The following is a 19,810-nucleotide window of genomic DNA, read 5'->3' as shown; positions in this document are numbered from 1 at the left end:
GTAAAAATTTATTCTGCAAAATGATCAGGAATCTTTTTATGCAAAAATGAGTTTTATTTTGGCAGCACTAAAAGAAAAAAAAAACAAAACCACTGTATTTCTACATTGAGGTGAAAACAGTGTTTAAACTTTCTTATCAATCAAATACATTCCAAAAGAAAGTGTGTTCTATGAAGGTTCCAAAGCACAGGCAAATCTTAACACAATAATACAGGAATCTTTAATACTGAAAATGACTCTGTTCTGACTGTGTTTAACATAACTTTCGAGTTATAAAACCAGTGAAGCAATCCCTTCCTAGTAACTGTGTCAAGAGTGAAGCTGGGCTTGTTCCATTAATACTCTTAACAATTTCATTGTAATACTTTTTACTAATATGACAATTTTAAATAAATTCTGCTGTACTCAAAAGAAGTCTTGAACGTGGAAAAGTGTACAAAGTTCCGGATAAAAAGATTAATAGATGCAATTTAAATAAAATTTCTCTTCTTTCTTATCAATTAACAATAATGATTACCTTTAGCAGATACACATTGAGCTTTAAAACCCAATTCTCAAAATGAAAACTTGTTTTACATCTTAATCAGACATAAAAGGAAAAGATTACTATATTGGGACACCTTTTACAAGAATTCTGTTGTTGTTGTACTAAAGCAGAAACCAGTTCCTAAACCCTTTTATTCAATTGTATGTTCTGTTTGAACAAATATCAAAAATAGAAGACTGTCACTACTTTTGCTTTTGTAATTGTGATTTTTTACTGCAGTCTTCTATAACTTTTACAGAGTTCATGGTCCCTAATATCTCCCCACCCTCCATTTTTCCTAGGTGGGGAAAGGGCTGCCATAAACTTCTCACTGATAGTTAGAGTTTCTGGAAACAGGTACTGTTTGTTATTATTTAAGAGTGACTCAATTTGGGCACTCTGGGTGGATGGTCTACAGGTTTTTTGGTGGTGCATACCACAGTCTCCAGCATGAAAAATCCTAGGAACTTGAGGAACCAGCACTTTCCAGAATTTTGGAAGGCAAGATACAGTCAAATACTGAAGGGTCCAGTCCCAGTTATAATCATCGTAAGTACAGAAAGTATCTGTGCACTCAATCAGCTTCTGATAGGCATCCCGGGTCAAGGCCAGACCCATATTGTGCTCTGTGGATTTCCACGTTTTCACATCTACCTTGTCAGCAATGCCATAGAAACTGCGAATGGCAGTATAGGTCCCCAGGGAGAGAACATCACACTCAGGACACTCTTGCTGCTTTAATTGCCACATCTTTTTGAAGACATGGTAAAAGTCAGGGGCTAAGTAGTGATCCTCTTCTAGGAAAAGTATGAGGCCAGCATAGTCTCGAAGGACTTTGATCCTCTCCCATACAAAATGCAGCTTCCACCACCAGTGGTGTTTGGTTTGGGAGAATTTGGCCTCTCTATAATGGCCGAAGGAGTCGGGATATTCAGCATTAATGCATCCCATCTGCAAAGCTGCATTCTTCTCCACGTCTCTGGGGCAATCTCTGGGGTCAGTGCCCGGAAACTCGTTGGGGTACAACTGAATACTAAAAGGAAAGAACACCTGCAGAACCGGACAGAAATCCACTCCAGCAATCAGCTGATTGATCTCGGTCGACCAAAAGTCATGGCTAAAGATAACGAAGACGTTGTCGATTCCCTGGGCTTTTCGAAGTGAGTCCAGCAGCAGTTTGAGGTATTCAGGCCGGTTGTGCACCTGGACCACCAGCACCAGCTCTCGGGGGGCCCAGGAGCCGGCCTTACCTACATTCCTCACCGTCTGGTCAAAGTTCAGCTGGTACACTAAGGACCGGTACCGCAGCGTCAGGTTGTCCACCTCGGGGTGCGGGGCCGCCGCGACTAGCGGAGCCGCCGACTCGTTGGAGCCCCGGCGGATGCCCACGGACACGGCGGGATGGTCCCCGGCCCGGGCGCCTGCACCCCGCGCGGGCTCGGCGTCCAGCAGCGGCGGGGCGAGGGCCTCGTTCTTCCTTTGTCGCCCATTGCTGCTCCAGAGGACGAAGCCGCAAGCGGCCACCACGAGCGTCAAGATCAGCACCTTCCGCTTGTAGATGCGGAACCTCATGGTCTCCGGCGCCAGGAGCGCAGGCAGGCAGACGGGCGCGGAAAGGAGCTAGAGGCTCCGGCGCGGAAGGGGCGGGCGGGCGGCGGCCGTGGCCTGCAGCAGTCGGAACTGGCCCCCGCGGCTGTCCTCGCTAACTCATCCCGGGCCCCGGGGGTCCTGGGGCCCGAAGGCTCTCAGCTCCCCCGCGCCGCCCGGGCTCCACACATCGTCGCCTGGCAGCTGCAGCTCGGGCACCGGCCCCGCCGCTAGGAGCCGCAGCACGGCGTCGCTTCGGTCCTCTCCATCCAGCACGGGTCCGGGAAGAAGCCTGTCGCGGCCCCACCGCACCCCGGCTCCGTTACCTGCGCTTCCAGCGCCCCTGCGTCTTCTGTGCGCTCATCTTTACGGGGCCCCGGACGTCCCAGACCGAAGGACGTAACCTCGCCCCACTCCGGCGGCGACTGTCCTGACAACCAGCGACCGGCCCGCCGAGCGCCGCGGTCCCCGGACCCACACCCCTCCGCCCCGCCCCTCGGGCCGTCGGTTGGCGCTTCCCGGTCGAGTCTGGAGACGCACGGCCGTCGCCGCCCGCTGCCTATTGGGCCGCAGCGCGGTCGCTCAGGCTCAGGTCCTACATCCGGGGCGTTCCTTCCTTTCCTGTGAGGCGTGAGCAGGACGAAGCCGGAGCGTGGACGTGGGTTTTCCAGGTGAGCGGGTGCGGGGCGGTGGCGATTCCGGCTGGAGTCCCCAGTGCTCAGGATCCAGGGCTGGGCCGTGTGGGCCCTGGTAGGAGAGGGAGGGCGAGGCCCGCCGCCTTGGTTGGTGGATTTCAAAAACGGGCTTCTCCCTTCCGGAAAGGGGCTCTCGCATGGCGGCTGCTGGGCCGGGAGGCACTCATTAGGGACACGTCAGCCTTCAGGGCTGCTGAGGAAAGGATGACGATGCTTCGGAGGGAAAAGTGAAACCAGGCTGATGCGGTCCTCGGAGAAGGGACGGGGCGGGCCGTGGAGGTGGCTCTACACCGCGCCCCGAGTCGGGCATGCCCGGGAGCTAGAACATGGAGGGAGAGGGTGCGCGGAGAGGCGAAAATAAACTCTAGCCTCGGCCTTCTTTCTCTGCCGAAGAAAATCAGGTATCACACCACTACGCTTTAGTTGTTGGGCAGCCACGGTAAATTAAGCCCCAGAGGAACCCACTTTGTGGGGGAAACTGTACGGGGCGTCCCTGTGTTGCTGCTCTTGCTGTTTTTCAGTGAGTTTCATTCTATAAATGCTCCAATAATTTAAGGATTCCCAAAAGCTGTGCACGTATATGTGCGTTTACTCATACAGAAAAAGAATAATTGGTGCAATTATACGTTACTGACTTGTGTAATGTTATCTTCCTATAAATATTTATAAAACACGAATTTTCAAAATGTTTAACGTTTGCTGCCGTATTTTAAATATTTTACAACAGTTTTCATCGTGAAGACATCTCTACTGCAAAGATGGTCAATGTACCTAAAACCCGAAGGACTTTCTGTAAGAAGTGTGGAAAGCATCAGCCTCACAAAGTGACCCAGTATAAGAAGGGCAAAGATTCCCTGTATGCTCAGGGAAAGAGGCGCTATGATCGGAAGCAGAGTGGCTATGGTGGGCAAACAAAGCCAATTTTCCGGAAGAAGGCTAAAACCACAAAGAAGATCGTACTGAGGCTTGAATGTGTTGAGCCCAACTGCAGGTCCAAGAGGATGCTGGCCATTAAGAGATGCAAGCATTTTGAACTCGGAGGAGATAAGAAGAGAAAGGGCCAAGTGATCCAGTTCTAAGCTTTGGGAATCTTTTGTTCTATTTTTGAGAGCAAAATGTTGAAGTTATAGGAAAATTGCCTGTATGAGAATAAATACAGTGATACTCTTACTCAAATCTTTTGTATTTTTTAAAATATAAGTAAAATCACATGTCTAATTTGGCTGTAAATTAAAGAAATAATGGTAAATTATTTGTAAGTGAACTAAGGTTCATCCTCTTATCAAATTCATTATTTAAATTTAGTTCCACAAGAATTGGCATCTTATATTTATATAAAAAGAAGGTGGGCTTCCCTGGTGGCGCAGTGGTTAAGAATCCACCTGCTGATGCAGGGGACACAGGTTCAAGCCCTGGTCCGGGAAGATCCCACATGCTGCAGAGCAATTAAGCCCATGCGCCACAACTACTGAAGCCCACACGCCTAGAGCCCGAGCTCCGCAAAAAGAGAAGCCATCCAATGAGAAGCCCGTGCACTGCAAGGAAGAGTAGCTCCCACTCACCGCGACTAGAGAAAGCCGTGCGCAGTAACAAAGACCCAATGCAGCCAAAAATAAAGACCCTGCTTTTTGTATATGAATTTTAGGCTAAGATGCTTACAATGGGGATGGCTTGTAGATGAGCAAGAATGCAAAGGGCTAGGGTGTAGGAATAACATGGTGGGCACTTATTCCCAACACAGACTTTTTTTTTTTTTTTTTGCGGTAAGCGGGCCTCTCACTGTTGCGGCCTCTCCCGTTGTGGAGCACAGGCTCCGGACGCGAAGGCTCAGCGGCCATGGCTCACGGGCCCAGCCGCTCCGCGGCATGTGGGATCTTTCCGGACCAGGGCACGAACCCGTGTCCCCTGCATCAGCAGGCGGACTCAACCACTGTGCCACCAGGGAAGCCCCCCAACACAGACTTTTATATCTACATTTATTGATGAAGAAATAATTGTCTTTCTACAGGAACATGTAAAAATCAGATATGCACTAAATTTTAACTATGCCACAAAACTTCACTTTTTAAAGAACCATGTTTTAATATAGTTTTATAATATTTTCAGGCAATGTCTCACCAATTTATGAGTTCAGAAAATCCTAAGATACTTAATTACAGAATTCTTAGTTTTAAAGAGCAAAAGTTAATTATCTTTTAGAAGGCAGTATAAAGCCTGGGCTGGAAATCCCCGATCTAGGGTCACAGAGAGGATTTTTCTCCAGATACTTACACTCTTTCCCCTCCTTTGTTCCCAGAGGCTAGTTCTGACACTGTTGCAGTGATCTAGGAGAGAGGCTGATTTGAGACAGTGGGAATGAGGAGAATGAAACAGTTCTGCTTCCATTTTCCAAGATTCTTTTAAGTTGGTTCCTTTTACATATCCTCTGCTCTAGTTCAAATCCTAATCATCCTTTAGCTGGTATATTGTGGCTGATATATTGCTATCAGTTTTTTAATTAAAAAACTTAAACATATTAAGTGACTAAAACAAAAAGAACCACCCTCATATAATACAGAACTTAGTAAACGTAGCAATTTTCTGCTACTCCCACCCAACCCCAAAACCTCATTCCAGCCCTAAAAATTAAAAAACTTAGAAATCACAACAAAGATTATGGAATTAATATTATAAAACTTGTAAAAGCTTAAGTCTGTCCAAAGCAACTCCTACTTTATGGTGAATATAAAATTCCATATATATTTAGAATAATATACCTGAAAAACACAAAAGTGCTTAAAAACTTATATGTAGTTTCATATCAAACAAGTTCTCACTACAGTTTAGACTATATTAGTGCAAAGTATATTTTCTGCATACAGAAACTCAATTTTTTAAAACAATATTTATTTATTTGGCTGCACTGGGTCTTAGTTATGGCATATGGGATCTAGTTCCCTGACCCGGGATGGAACCTGGGCCCCCTGCACTGGGAGCAGAGTCTTAGCCACTGGACCACCAGGGAAGTCCTAGAAATTCAATTTCTTTAACTGAAACGCAAGATGAAAACTGATAAAATTCTATGACCAGAGTGGTTGGGATCAATATCTGTTTTAACATTAAAAAATAGCCCCACAACCCATTCTGGAAACACTAGGCTGAAATAACACAAGTGCAATAAGCTGATAAAAGTTAACACCACAATAAAATTAGGTTTTAATGAAATTAAGATATTACAGCCAAATGATCGAAAATGTTACACTAACACATTTTTCCCCTCAAGCAAGTATACAAAACCCACGAACAGCTTCCCTTTCTCCAATTTGACATGTAAACAATAAGTGAGTCCCATATTGGCCTGTAACTAAATGAAATTTCTTTTTGTGGTATCACTTATTACATTAACATATCACAGGAATTTACATAACAGGTTAGAGAACAGAAGTAAGAGACAACAGGTGCTTCAGTACCACCCATATTATCTACTAAGACCACAGTGTGAGCTACAGAGTGTAGGTTCATGGTAGTAGTTCCTTGAATAAAACAACTTAGACAGAATCTTCCACAAACACACGTTTTTGCAGTATCCAAATCTTGGCAAAGATGGAAAGGAATGATATGAGAGCCATATGGAATCCTATTGGAAAAAAATATTTTAAAAATAGTTTTTAATGTGTTACTAGATTCAAAACTTCATGTATTAGGACATGAATTACTGGACACTGAAATTATAACAATGGAAAAATAAAATTACTCTATTAATTAACTCAGTATATTGTTTTATTTTCCTAACTAGTACAAATGGGGAAAATATACTAAGTAACAGCATATGACATATTTTGTAAACCTAAGAGGATCTATACCACTCCATAAAGTATCTTTTAGCACCGCCACTTAATTAGCATAACCCACTGAATACAATGAAAGAGCCATCTGTCCTTTATATAATTATACTGTATGACCAGTGTAACATAATTTAAACGTATGGCTCTGTCATACAATTCTTATAAATGATAATGAGAGAATTACTCAGTTCTATCTGTGAAGAAACATTTATTTAAATAAATCCATATAGGGGCTTCCCTGGTGGCACAGTAGTTAAGAATCCGCCTGCCAATGCTGGGCACATGGGTTCGAGCCCTGGTCTGGGAAGATCCCACATGCCGCCGAGCAACTAAGGCCTGTGTGCCACAACTACCGAGCCTGCGCTCTAGAGCCCGCGAGCCACAACTACTGAAGCCCGCGTGCCTAGAGCCCATGCTCCGCAACGAGAAGCCACCCCAATGAGAAGCCCGCACACTGCAACGAAGACCCAACGCAGCCAAAAATAAATTAATTTAAAAATCAATCAATCAATCCATATACTCTCATAGGCATCAAATGTTCAAAAGGGAATTTTAAACTGTGTGAAACAAATTTAAAACACATGTTGTTTGGGACATTAGTTTTACTTTAGTAGCCAAGTAAGCAATTTAACCTTGCTTAAATTCATTCACCCTCTTGCTTAAAATTTCAATGGCGCCCAATACAATTAAAATCCAAGTAAGTCAAAAAAAAAAAATCAAATCAAGTCAAACTCAAAACCCTCATCTACAAGACACTAAGAGACAGTTTCTTGAGGTTGCCTGCCCACCTCCCAGCCCGCTTCTCCACCCTAAACACAACCATACCGCCATCACTTTGCGTCTCCCCCACACTGTTCTCTTTGTTGTTTCTCTAGTACCTAGGCTGGCACATAATAGGTGTTCAGATTTTTTCAACAAATAAATAAAACCTACTATTATAATTTAAACTGGAGTTTAAAACCCTATTAGAAAAGTCTGAAAAGATACACATCAAATCAAAAATAGTGGCCTACTCTTCCTAAGGGATTTGGTATTGGCCTTGCTTGCAATTTTAAATTTTTTCACATGTAAGAATTTATTATTTGTGTAAGTAACAATTTTTTTCACAAGTTACTTACTTGTGTAAGTAACAATGTTTACATTCCAGGCTATTGGTTATAGTCTAAGGAAACAGGAAACAGTTAAAAACTGTACTTTCTATCCAACATAATTTAAGTTACAACATATTTTTCTAATAGACTATAACTTTATGTTTATAACCAGTAGTTAGGACAATTTTTTAAAAATAAATTTAGTTATTTTTGGCTGCATTGGGTCTTTGTTGTTGCACGAGGGCTTTCTCTAGTTGAGATGAGTGGGGGCTACTCTTTGTTGCAATGCGCGGGCTTCTCATTGCGGTGGCTTCTTTTGGTGTGTGGGCTCTAGGTGTGCGGGCTTCAGTAGCTGTGGCTCGTGGGCTCTAGAGTGCAGGCTCAGTAGTTGTGGCGCACGGCTTTAGCCGCTCCGCGGCACGTGGGATCTTCCCAGACCAGGGATTGAACCCGTGTCCCCTACATTGGCAGGCGGATTCTTAACCACTGTGCCTCCAGGGAGGTCCCAGTTAGGACAATTTATCAATAGCTAGATAACAGATACTGTTCTCATGGCTTTGGATCTATATTCTTTTTAAAACAAGGGAGCTCAAAACATGCAAAATTATACTTTAGTAAAGATTAGAGTCACCTTAGCCAATCTGTTACGATCTTCTCAAATCATCAGTAACCATTTATAGTATTTCTCATTTGGACATAATTTTCAAATTTGAATAAGTACAATATATTATTTTTTTTTCATATGTAAGTCTCAGAGAAAACACAGAACAAGAAACTCGGGAGAAGTACACTTCCAAAAGACACCACATGTTTCTCACAAATCAGTGGTCTTAACCTGAATCATCAGTATCACTTCTGGAGATTTAAAAAAATATATGACATACAATAGGGGTCCATCTCTGGAGATTCTGAACTAGTTGGTCTGAGGTAGAATCTAGGACCTAGATTACCAGAAAATCTAGATATATATTTCTCATCTATATTATTTAGGAACTCCTCCACAACTAATGATAACAACATTGGTTTTTAATTGCCAGAGAAGCAAATTACTTGTATTTATACATCCAATATTGGGACCTATTATGAACAAGACACTGTTCTAGGTACTTACATGTATTGTCATTTAATAGGTAATTCTCAACTCCTAGTTAAGAGTCAATGCCTTAAACCAGTGTTTCTCAAAGTGTGGTCCCCTGAGCAGCAGCATCAACATTCCCTTGGAACTTGTTATAGATGCAGTTTCATCCCCACTCCAAATTTACTGAGTAAGAATCTCTGAGGGTGGGGACCAGCAATCTGCTTTAGTAAGTACTGTGTTACAATAAGCATAATTGTGATGCACTCTCAACTTCTGAGGATCACTGCCTTAAAACAATGAGCCTTAGTTACTTTTAGAGCCTTTGTATTCAAAGTGTAGTTCATGGACTAGCAGCCTAGCCTGTAATGTAGGCAATCCAAAAATGGGCAGAAGACCTAAATAGACATTTCTCCAAAGAAGATATACAGATTGCCAACAAACACATGAAAGAATGCTCAACATCACAAATCATCAGGGAAATTCAAATCAAAACTACAATGAGATATCATCTCACACCAGTCAGAATGGCCATCATCAAAAAATCTAGAAACAATAAATGCTGGAGAAGGTGTGGAGAAAAGGAAACTCTCTTGCACTGTTGGTGGGAATGTAAACTGATACAGCCACTATGGAGAACACTATGGAGGTTCCTTAAAAAACTACAAATAGAACTACCATACGACCCAGCAATTCCACTACTGGGCATATACCCTGAGAAAACCATAATTCAAAAAGAGTCATGTACCAAAACGTTCACTGCAGCTCTATTTACAATAGCCAGGACATGGAAGCAACCTAAGTGTCCACCGACAGATGAATGGATGAAGAAGATGTGGCACATATACAATGGAATATTATTCAGCCATAAAAAGAAACGAAATTGAGTTATTTGTAGTGAGGTGGATAGACCTAGAGTCTGTCATACAGAGTGAAGTCAGTCAGAAGGAGAAAAACAAATACCGCATGCTAACACGTATATATGGAATCTAAGAAAAAAAATGTCATGAAGAACCTAGGGGCAAGACGGGAATAAAGACACAGACCTACTAGAGCATGGACCTGAGGATATGGGGAGGGGGAAGGGTAAGCTGGGACGAAGTGAGAGAGTGGCATGGACATATATACACTACCAAACGTAAAACAGATAGCTAGTGGGAAGCAGCCGCATAGCACAGGGAGATCAGCTTGGTGCTTTGTGACCACCTAGAGGGGTGGGATAGGGAGGGTGGGAGGGAAGAGATATGGGAAGAGGGAAGATAGGGAAGAGGGAAGAGATATGGCAAGAGGGAAGAGATATGGGAACATATGTATAACTGATTCACTTTGTTATAAAGCAGAAACTAACACACCATTGTAAAGCAATTATACTCCAATAAAGATGTTAAAAATAAAAATAAATTAAAAAAAAAAGCAGATCTCTACCACAGACCTCTAAAACAGAATCTGCTAAACAAGACTCCCAGGTGATGTGAATGCACTTAAAGTTTGAGAAGCAAGCTGCGGTTCTTAATCCTAGCTGGCCATGCATTAGAATACCTGGGGAGTTAGAAAAATACTGGGTCCTACTCCCATTCTTTTTTTTTTTTTTCAAATTTATTTATATTTTATTTATTTATTTTTGGTTGAGTTGGGTCTTCGTTGCTGCACATGGGTTTTCTCTAGTTGTGGTGAGCGGGTGCTACTCTTCATGGCGGTGCGCGGGCTTCTCTTGTTACAGAGTACAGGCTCTAGGGTGCCCGGGCTTCAGTAGTTGCAGCACGCGGGCTCAGTAGTTGTGGCTCCCAGGCTCTAGAGTGCAGGCTCAGTAGTTGTGGTGCACAGGCTTAGTTGCTCCACAGCATGTGGGACCTTCCCGGAGCAGGGATCTAACCCGTGTCGCCTGCATTGGCAGGCGGATTCTTAACCACTGCGCCACCAGGGAAGTCCCCTCCCAAACATTCTGATTTAATAAGTCTGGGGTGGGGACTAACCATCAGGATTTTTTGAAGCTCCTCAGGTGATTCTAAATGTGAAGTAAAATTTGAGAACCACTGCTTTAGGATAAGAGCTCTTAAGCTAGGGATGGTGAAGAAGAAAGACTTGCTTGGGTTTCCGTGGGGTCTATGAGCATTATAAAGTTGTACGCAAAAGTCTGTGTTTATTCATGTGTGCATTTTTCTACGCCCATAACTTGTCATTTTTCTTTTTTTAAGAGTCTCTCCCCACTAAAAAAAAGTTAAGAATCTCTTCTTCGAAATATGGTGTTCCTACCATTTTATAAGCACTCAATAGTAATTTGGTTCACATCTTAGCTTCCACTCCTATATGAAAGCCTGAATAAAATGAATAACTGGAGTTTGGTGTCTCATGACCAACTGCAGTTAGTGTTCAAAGACAAGGGAAGAGAACCAGGAGCTACTGAGTCCTCCTGTATGCCAAATGCTTTGCCATTACATTAGATCATTTATCTTCACAACTCTGTAAAGTGGGTATTATTGTTCCTGCTTCACAGATGAGATTCAATCAAAGAGGTTAAATAACTTGCTAAAGCCACACTAAGGGGTGAAGCCAGAAATCACACTTAAGTCTGACTCCAAAGAGCACACTTTACCACTATGTCAGATTGGAGTTCTCAAACTTTTAGACTGTATCAGAGATACCTGGAGGACTTGTTAAAACACAGGGAGCCGGACCCCATCCTCAGAATTTCTGATTCAGCCAGTGTGAGGTGAAGGTCAAGAACTTGCACCTCTAACAAATTCCTAGGTGATGCTGATGCTGCTGGTCAGGGAACCAGACTCTGAGAAACAATGTCATTCATTGATTTATTTATTCTCACTCACTCACTCACTCACTCATTCTTCATTCATTCATTCCCTAACATATTGCAGGTATGGGGAATAGATAGCACATTTTAGACCCAAGGGAAATAGTGGAGAATAAGGCAAAGTCCAAGCCCTCATGGATCTTACATTCTAGTGAGAATATCTGACAGAAAACGAACAAATGTTAAAAAATATGTATCATTCCAGGTAATAAATCCTATGACAAAAAAATCAAGCAATGTAAGGGGGTGGGGGATAAAACTTTAGATAGAGTAGTCAGGAAAGACCTTTCTGGGGTGCCACTTGCGCAGAGAACTGAAGTGAGAAAGTAAGCTATGAGACTTTCTGGAGGAAAAGCATTCTAAGCAGAGGTAAGGAACAGCAAGACGGCCACCGGAGCAAAGCGTCATTGCACACAGCGTCATAAGCTATGTTAAAGACTTTGTTACTCTGAGGATGATGAGAATACCAGGATGCTATCAAAGGCTTACCTATTATATAGTACGGTTCGCGCAGAAGATTCCAATAAAGTTAATGGCATTTGCAGCTTTATAACTGGAAGGACTTCTGGTTGTTCAAAAATATTTCCAAAAAGATCCAAGTACTCAAGAGATAAATTTTTAAATTCACTAGGCAAAAACGGAAGCTTATTTCGAGCCGCTGACAAAAAACGCAGGTTTGTCAGTTGTCCCATCTTGAAAGGAAGTCGAATCAATTCATTATCATCAAGTTTTAAATCTGTAAGTTCTTGGAGCTGGCAAAACTGCACAGGGAGTGCCTTAATTTTGTTCTTGCTGAGATCCAAACTCCGAAGTGAATTCTGGAGTGTAGACTGACACAAGGCTACACTAAATGACTCCAAGTGATTATCATTCAGGTTAAGTTCTTGAAGGTGGATGAGGTCTCCAATTGTAGCTGGAAGCTTTTTTATATGGTTGTGACTCAAGTCTAATTTTCTAAGGTTTTTTAAGGAAAGCATACGTATATCAACCCGGGCAAGCCCACAATAAGAAGTCTGAAGATGTTCCAGAGAATAGGGGAAGTTCTTGCTTAGAGGATAGTCCTTTTTGGATGTGATAACCATTTTAGTTTTAAATTTTTCAAATTCTGAAGTCTTCACTGGTGTGAAGGTTAAAAGTGGTGCCTCAACATCACAGCCTCTGTGAGCCAGTCTCACAGCTGAAAGGAAACCCTTTAGACTGCTGGAATTGGCCTGAATACATAAAAATAAGTTGTACAATTATAAATTCCATTTTAGATAATGCATCCATGCTAATCTATCCTAAACAAAGTCTGTAAAGTTATATATGCAAATCATGCAATCATTTACTGAAAATGGCTGTACAAATTTTTTTAGTATTCTATTTTCACTAAATTTCAATACAGATACAAAAAACTTTAAACGTTTTTGAAAAATTATATTGAGAGACATACGCTAAATAAAACTGTTCACAGGGGGAACCATAAGAGTATAAAATAAAACAGGAAAGCATGAAAAGATTCCACTTAAGATTTGGGTTTAAGATGAACTGACCCAACGACTATAATCCAAAAAAAAACACAAAAAAAGTTACTTAAACTTAGTAACCAAAGTCAAAAAAAAAAAGAAAAGATGAACTGACCCAAATCTCCAGTGCCTCTGAGATAGAATAAGGTACTGCGGTGCACTGCAAAACACCTAGGGGGGGTTATTCACAAACACTAGGAATTGTGAAAAGCAACGGCCCTGTCAAAAGCAAGGCCAGGGCTTCCCTAGAGGCGCAGTGGTTGGGGGTCCGCCTGCCGATTCGTGCCCGGTCCAGGAGGATCCCGCATGCCATGGCCGCTGGGCCTGCGCATCCGAAGCCTGTGCTCCACAGCGGGAGAGGCCACAACAGTGAGAGGCCCGCATACCGCAAAAAAAAAAAAAAAAAGCAAGGCCAAATAGCACTCAATGCCAAAAGTACCAGAAAACATCAAAAGCAAGAGACTGCTTCCAGCTGGACATAGAAATCACTAGTAAAGTGGTATGTGAACTAAGTCATCAATAAAAATAACTAATACTTGCAGGATACTTTAGAAGTTTCGTAAAGTTTATATGTGAAGGACTAGTGAACTTTCAGCAAGTTTGGGAAACTAAGTATATGATCCTATTTGGTTGGAATGTAGGAGCTTTGTAGAGCAGTAAAAGAGGAGAAATATAGTACGGGGATAGATTACAGATGAGCTTGATGCCAAGATAAGGAGGATAGAATGATCAGGCTGTGGGAAATCACTGAAGAATTTTGAGTTGAGAATTACATGACAAGAGCTATTTTGGCAGCAGTATACACAGTCAAGTGGAGTGAGGAAAGTCTGGTGACCTGGGTGAAGTAGTCCAGCCAGTAGGTCCAGAGTGGTCATTAGTGTCGAGTTCTACAGAGCTCAAAAAGGATAAGAAATAACGGCAATGTGATTTGGCAAATAGGAGGGAGATCACTGATCTCTGAGGCAGTGTTTTATGAGTAACCAGTGAAAGCAGAGGTCAAAAGAGATAGCAAGAAAGTGGAGCCAATAGATTTAGCCTTGATTTTCCAGAAATTTGTCTATTCTACTTTTTTAATTGGTAAGACCTCTCAGCTTGTTTTTAGGTAGAAGGAGTTAGTGGAAAGATAGGCTGAATATAAGAGAAAATGAAAAACCACAAGAACAGGAGGAAGTAGGACAAAACACCTCCATTCAATACAAATACCTTAAACAGTTATTAAACTTTTAATGTTTACAAAGCACGTGCCTTGGGGTTAAGGATACCGCAAGGTTGAACAAATCACTGCTCCTACCCTCTGGGAACGGGGAAAAGGAAAAAGTGAGGTAAGGCAAAGAAGGAAACAGTTTTTTATTCTAATGGTTTATGTATTTTAAAAAGTGATTATAGTAAGTAAAATACCCCCTGAAGTGTTTCTAATTGTATTTCATTCTTTTTTTTTAACACCAAATTTAGATTCATCACCTGTGATTCAGCTGGCAAAACGTAGACCTGTGCCACCTGCCTTATAGAGTTCTGTCTAAGAACACCCTGAGGCTCCATCTTGGGCACAGAAGCAAACCCAGTTTTCCTTCCCATCCTGGGCAACTTTTCTGAGACTGACTCTGCCGTTTTAGAGGCCATACATGCATGCCAGGGAAACTGCTGTCACTTCTTCAAACATACCAGCAAGTGACTGTCTCTGTTCAGCTATGTGGGTATCAGGATCCTAAAAGAGCCTCTATTCTCTTTACAGTCAACCAACCTAAGCATTAACGTTTTTAATACCATACCTTACTTAGACAGATATCCACGGGAGGCTCCTTTAACCGAACAGTGGCTTTCCCCTCATCCACAAATTTGGTGAAGAACTGCTCAATGTTCTCCTTTAGCTGCTTAAAACCAATGGGAAAAAAGGACAAAACCAGGTACTGTTATTCAATATTTATTACAACTAGGATGTGCCAGTCACTTTGCCAGGTTTGGTTTGGGCTTTAGTTCTTAAGTCTGGGTGTTCTGTGGTTTTAAGATTTAAAGGTTTTTATTTGGGTGGTTTTTGGAGTATTTACACTCCTTATCTAGCATCTGGTAAGATATAATTGTTCTGGGCCTTCCTTGGTGGTGCAGTGGTTAAGAATCCACCTGCCAACGCAGGGGACACGGGTTTGAGCCCTGGTCCTGGAAGATCCCACATGCCGTGGAGCAACTAAGCCCGTGTACCACAACTATTGAGCCTGTGCTCTAGAGCCCGCGAGCCACAGCTACTGAAGCCCATGCACCTAAAGCCCGTGCTCCGCAACAAGAGAAGCCACCGCAATGAGAAGCCTGCAAACTGCAATGAAGACCCGATGCAGCCACAAAAAGAGACATAATTGTTCTACCTGTCCAGTAACTCTTTCTTCTTCAAAAACAGAAACCCCTGTGTTTGAGGAGAATGTTTCTTTTCTCCCATTGCCAATAGCAGCTACTTGCCTTCTTAACTTCAGCCCATTAGTCTGGGGTGGGCATGCCTCCCACAAGATATAAACTCAGTGAAAGCAGGAATCTTGTCTCCTTTGTTCACCTTTATTTCCCTGGAGCCAGAAAAGTGACTGACACATAACAGCTGCTCAAAAATTTTTAATGACTAATGTTGTTTCTGCTTCAGACTTCAATGCAACAACTATTTATTGAGAAGCCACTATGTACCAGGTACTATGATAGGGGGCTTGGGACAACAGTGGTAAGTAAGACCAGCATGGTAATTACACTAATCAAGTTGGCAATCTCATAAGAGACAGTTATTAAACAAGTAATTACAAGCATAACAAATATTAAAAGAAGGGAAACACAGGCTGCTGTAAGACCTTATTAGCAAAGGGGTATGAAAGTGACCTTAAAGGTAAGAATGAAGGATTAAGAGATGTTAGGCAACTGAAGATACTGGGGGAAAACACAGCGGGTAGCATACCAAGAAGATGGAACGGGCTTCCCTGGTGGCACAGTGGTTGAGAGTCCGCCTGCCGATGCTGGGGACACGGGTTCGTGCCCCGGTCTGGGAAGATCCCACATACCGCGGAGCGGCTGAGCCTGCGCGTCCGGAGCCTGTGCTCCGCAACAGTGAGAGGCCCGCGTACCGCGAAAAAAAAAAAAAAAAAAAAGAAGATGGAACAATGTGTTCAAAGCCTTGAAGGTAAGACAGCTGTGAGGAGCTGAAAGACGTTCAGTGCACCTGAAAGATCCAGTGAAAAGAGGCAGGTGAGCCTAGAGAGGTAAACAGAGATTAGATGGTGAAAGATTTTGTAAACCATATTAAGAATTTTGGATTTTATCCTAGGAACAGTGATATCCACTGACTGACTTTAAGATAGGAACATGATTAGGTCTACATTTGGAAAAGCTTCCTTTAACTACAGTGTAAGAATGAACTTTGGGACGGGGAGAATGGGATGGAAAAAGACAACGGCAGAAGTAGGAAGATCCTTTAAGAAACCAGCGAGGCAAGGGACAATGGTGATTTAGATTACAGCTGGGATGGAAGGAGGTATGAAAATATGAAAGCTACCTAGGAAGTAGAATTGAAAGAATTCAATAATATATTGGATGTGGGGAGGGAAAGGCTTTAAGGTGCCTGGATGGGGCAGAATACTACTTAAAGGGTTGCAGAAGACTGTCAGAAAAGCAGGGTTAGGGATGGCAAGGAAAATTAATCTGGGGATATTCTGAGTTTGAAATACTGCTACACATCCAAGTGAAGATTTCCAGTAGGTAGGTGGCTCAAGTTGGAGGTTAACAGAGAGGACTAGCTAAAGAACATATTTGGAAATCACAGTCAAATGGATGACAGCTGAAGTGAGGACAGAAGAGTAGAGGGTTGTAAGAAAGAGCCCCAAGATACTTCCATACTGAGCACTAATACCTACTCTTCAAGGCCCAGGACAAAACCACCTTAATTCAACCAATAAATGTTTACTTGACACCTACTATGTCCCAAGCCCTGTAGCACCACCTCTTCTACAAAACTTTCTCAAGACCTTTAATCAGAATTGATCTCATTTTTGATATTATACTACTCTGCTTCTACCTTTATTACAGCACTTATCATAGCCCACCTTTATAAGTGGTGGCTTCTGTTTCTCCCTTTCTGGTCTTGGAAAAACAGTGACTAAATCAGGCTTATTTCCCACAGTATCTAGCACTGCACCCTGCACACAGTAAGTCTTCAACTAGCAGTTTACAATAAAATTTTGGTTAGGTCAGCTACTGACTATTAGTGCAGTAAAAGTTTTAAAGGAGAGATCATAACAGACTCCGAAAATAGCAGTACCTAAGCTGGGCATGAAAAGATAGGGAAGACAACAGGGAGAAAAGGGAGACCCAATTCTGGTTATGAGTTTGCTTTTGTCACCTGTTTTCTAACCTTTAAAATTTGGGTGATTTCTAAAGTCCTTTTAATTCGAAAAATTATACGAATTGATTCCATGGAAAGGGGGGAATTATTTAGACTTTCAACTACTCACATCGAACATTTACGTGGCTCTGAATGAAACAGCAATAACTCCTTTCCTCAACTATGAGTATTCACTGAGGAGTAAAACACTGTAAGGGAAATAATCTCAGAAATTGTATAAAGTCAAGAGTCAGATGCAATGGTGGGTGATGAATTGTCCCCTCAATTTTATTATAGTAGGCACAAAGGTATTCCAGTCATTTTCACAAAATAACGTGCTTGGTAATCAACATAAAAGGATTTTATAAAACTTGCGCTTTAAAAATTCTATATCAAAAAATTCTACTTCAACTTCCAACTTCTGGAGGGTTTACTACTGCTAGGTAGATACGAAAAAGTCTTGGACCTAACAAATCAAGACTTAGGAAATCAAACATTTGACGAGAAATAAGAGAGAGAGAGATGCAGTAACCAATAACTTTAATAAAAATATCAAGATGCAACCCAAGCATTACTGCTTTACTACTGTACTAATCTGGCCTAATGACCTTAGAAACACCCTACAAAGCCTTAAAACAAACAAAACAAACCAACAAACAGACAAAACTAGCGAAAAGCCTGTGGAGAAACGGAATCTACTGAACCAAAGAGTAGTCATTTTACAGTTCCCCCAAACTGGACTGAGGCTTCGTTTATAGTTTAATCCGGCAGGCCGAAATTTCCAAGGCTTTAAAGGGGCGGGGCTGCTATCTGCAACTAAACAGCAAGGCTGTCGATACAAAGTCGCAGAAATGGGCAAGAAAAATAAGACGTGCACTCTCAAAATCGTTCCCCCTCGGGGTCCGTAGGGAGACGCCGGGGTCCGGGTGGTCATGGGGTTCGGGGGCCGGGCGCTCAGGAACCCCTAAGACGGAGTCCAGCCTCGGGAACAGTCGGGCGCTTAGGGCAAGAGCGCCCGGCTGCCACCCCTGACCTGCCTGCTTCACGCACCTCATAGCGGGTCCCGAGCTTATCCTTCAGAGTGGAAATGAACAGGCAGGCGTGGTGCCGGCCGCCCCGCTCGCCCCCCGCTCGGGGCCGCGGCTGAGTCCTGGGCGCCTGCTGACAGAGGCTCAACACCGCCCGGACGCCCTTGCCCCTGTTCCTCAGCCCCAAGGCCGGCAAGTGCCGACTGACCACCTCCACCTCGCAGTACAACTTCATCTCGCCGTAGCTCCAGCAACCAGCTGCCACCTCTCGGCTTTGAAACTTCCCCTTTCCCGCCGCGCCGCGCCGCGCCGCCGCCGGGGTCCTCGAGCACGCGGCTGTTCGGGGATCTGCCTGCCTGCTCGTGGTGCCGACGTCTTCGGTTTCTTTGTACAGCGGCTCCACGAGTCCTGCGGGGACGGACGGCGTCCCCTCTCCCTTGCAGGGTCAAGTCCGCACTGTGGCTGCGGCCCGCGGAGGGCGGACACCGACCACCTGAGGACCCGGCGCGCGTCTCCCGAAACCGGCGATCGGCGGGGGCGCCACGTCCTTTCCCGGGAGCGCCACGTCCTTTCCCGGGAGCGCGCGCTGACGGCCGCAGCTCTTATAGTTTGGGGCCGAGTCCTAGTTTCCGCGGTTGACCGTTAATGCGCTGCACGCACACGTGGGGTCCTTGAGTTTCCTAAGGAAAGGCATCAGCTCCTCTGTTACCGGGGAAGCTTTTTTGCCTACATACTTTCGGCCCTTTGCGAGTTGTCTAGTGCCAGTTGGGGCGCGACATTTCCCGGCGCTGATGAGCTGGTGTTTTGTTTTGTTTTTGGTGCTCCAGAGGCGACACCTGCTACGTCAGAAGGGAACTTGATATGACAGTATTTGACTTGGCCATTCCTGTTGAACAAATTCCCACTTTGCAACCGCTAGTGGGTTGGATGGAGTGGCTGGCTTAACTGCATCTAAGGCTTGGAAAGACCGTCCAGACCCCAGATGCATACCCTTCGGACTCCTTATTCCATTTATTAAAGAAGGGCCAGGCCCTGGGTGGGGCGAGGGAAGCGCTCACACTTAGGGTCGTAGTAGTCTCGCCCACTTAAACTTTGCGTGCTCGCCTCTCGCTGGTCCCAGATTTGTATTAAATATTCCATTTTGTCTAAGATGTACTTTCACAAGTGTGAAATGGCGTCCAAAAATACTTTTCAACCGTGATAATATAATGATTTATTCTTGAATGAGCGTCTCTGTGTACAACAGTTAGAACCTAGAGGGTTATCCGTTGATTATCTTCTGAAAAACAAAGTTAGTTCATGAAAAGTGGTGATAAGGTAATAAA

General features: G+C 43.4%; 3 protein-coding genes across 5 annotated transcripts; 1 reads left to right on the top strand and 2 right to left on the bottom strand.

The window, feature by feature from the left end:
• Positions 1-31: 31 nt before the first annotated feature.
• MGAT2 (alpha-1,6-mannosyl-glycoprotein 2-beta-N-acetylglucosaminyltransferase) lies at positions 32-3,471 on the bottom strand. Its single transcript, XM_032622954.1, has one exon. The coding sequence runs from the start codon at positions 2,096-2,098 to the stop codon at positions 758-760; it is 1,341 nt and encodes a 446-aa protein (XP_032478845.1). The 5' UTR covers positions 2,099-3,471; the 3' UTR covers positions 32-757.
• On the top strand, positions 2,660-3,978 carry RPL36AL (ribosomal protein L36a like). The gene is made up of 2 exons (XM_032622955.1): positions 2,660-2,784; positions 3,536-3,978. The coding sequence occupies exon 2, from the start codon at positions 3,567-3,569 to the stop codon at positions 3,885-3,887; it is 321 nt and encodes a 106-aa protein (XP_032478846.1). The 5' UTR covers positions 2,660-2,784; positions 3,536-3,566; the 3' UTR covers positions 3,888-3,978.
• A 1,995-nt stretch (positions 3,979-5,973) lies between these two features.
• On the bottom strand, positions 5,974-19,057 carry LRR1 (leucine rich repeat protein 1). Of its 3 annotated transcripts, none has more exons than XM_032624943.1 (4): positions 18,508-19,057; positions 14,882-14,983; positions 12,097-12,818; positions 5,974-6,424 (listed from the first exon to the last, which is right to left on the bottom strand). In XM_032624943.1, the coding sequence occupies exons 1-4, from the start codon at positions 18,718-18,720 to the stop codon at positions 6,184-6,186; spliced, it is 1,278 nt and encodes a 425-aa protein (XP_032480834.1). In that variant the 5' UTR covers positions 18,721-19,057; the 3' UTR covers positions 5,974-6,183. The 3 variants fall into 3 exon arrangements, with proteins under 3 accessions (XP_032480834.1, XP_032480835.1, XP_032480836.1); XM_032624944.1 differs by having other exon boundaries at positions 14,882-14,980; XM_032624945.1 differs by lacking the exon at positions 12,097-12,818 and having other exon boundaries at positions 6,266-6,424; positions 14,882-14,980.
• Positions 19,058-19,810: the final 753 nt, after the last annotated feature.

Source organism: Phocoena sinus, chromosome 2 (assembly GCF_008692025.1).
Source record: "Phocoena sinus isolate mPhoSin1 chromosome 2, mPhoSin1.pri, whole genome shotgun sequence".
NCBI classification, from domain to species: domain Eukaryota; kingdom Metazoa; phylum Chordata; class Mammalia; order Artiodactyla; family Phocoenidae; genus Phocoena; species Phocoena sinus.
This window is presented reverse-complemented; position numbering and strand designations above follow the sequence as displayed.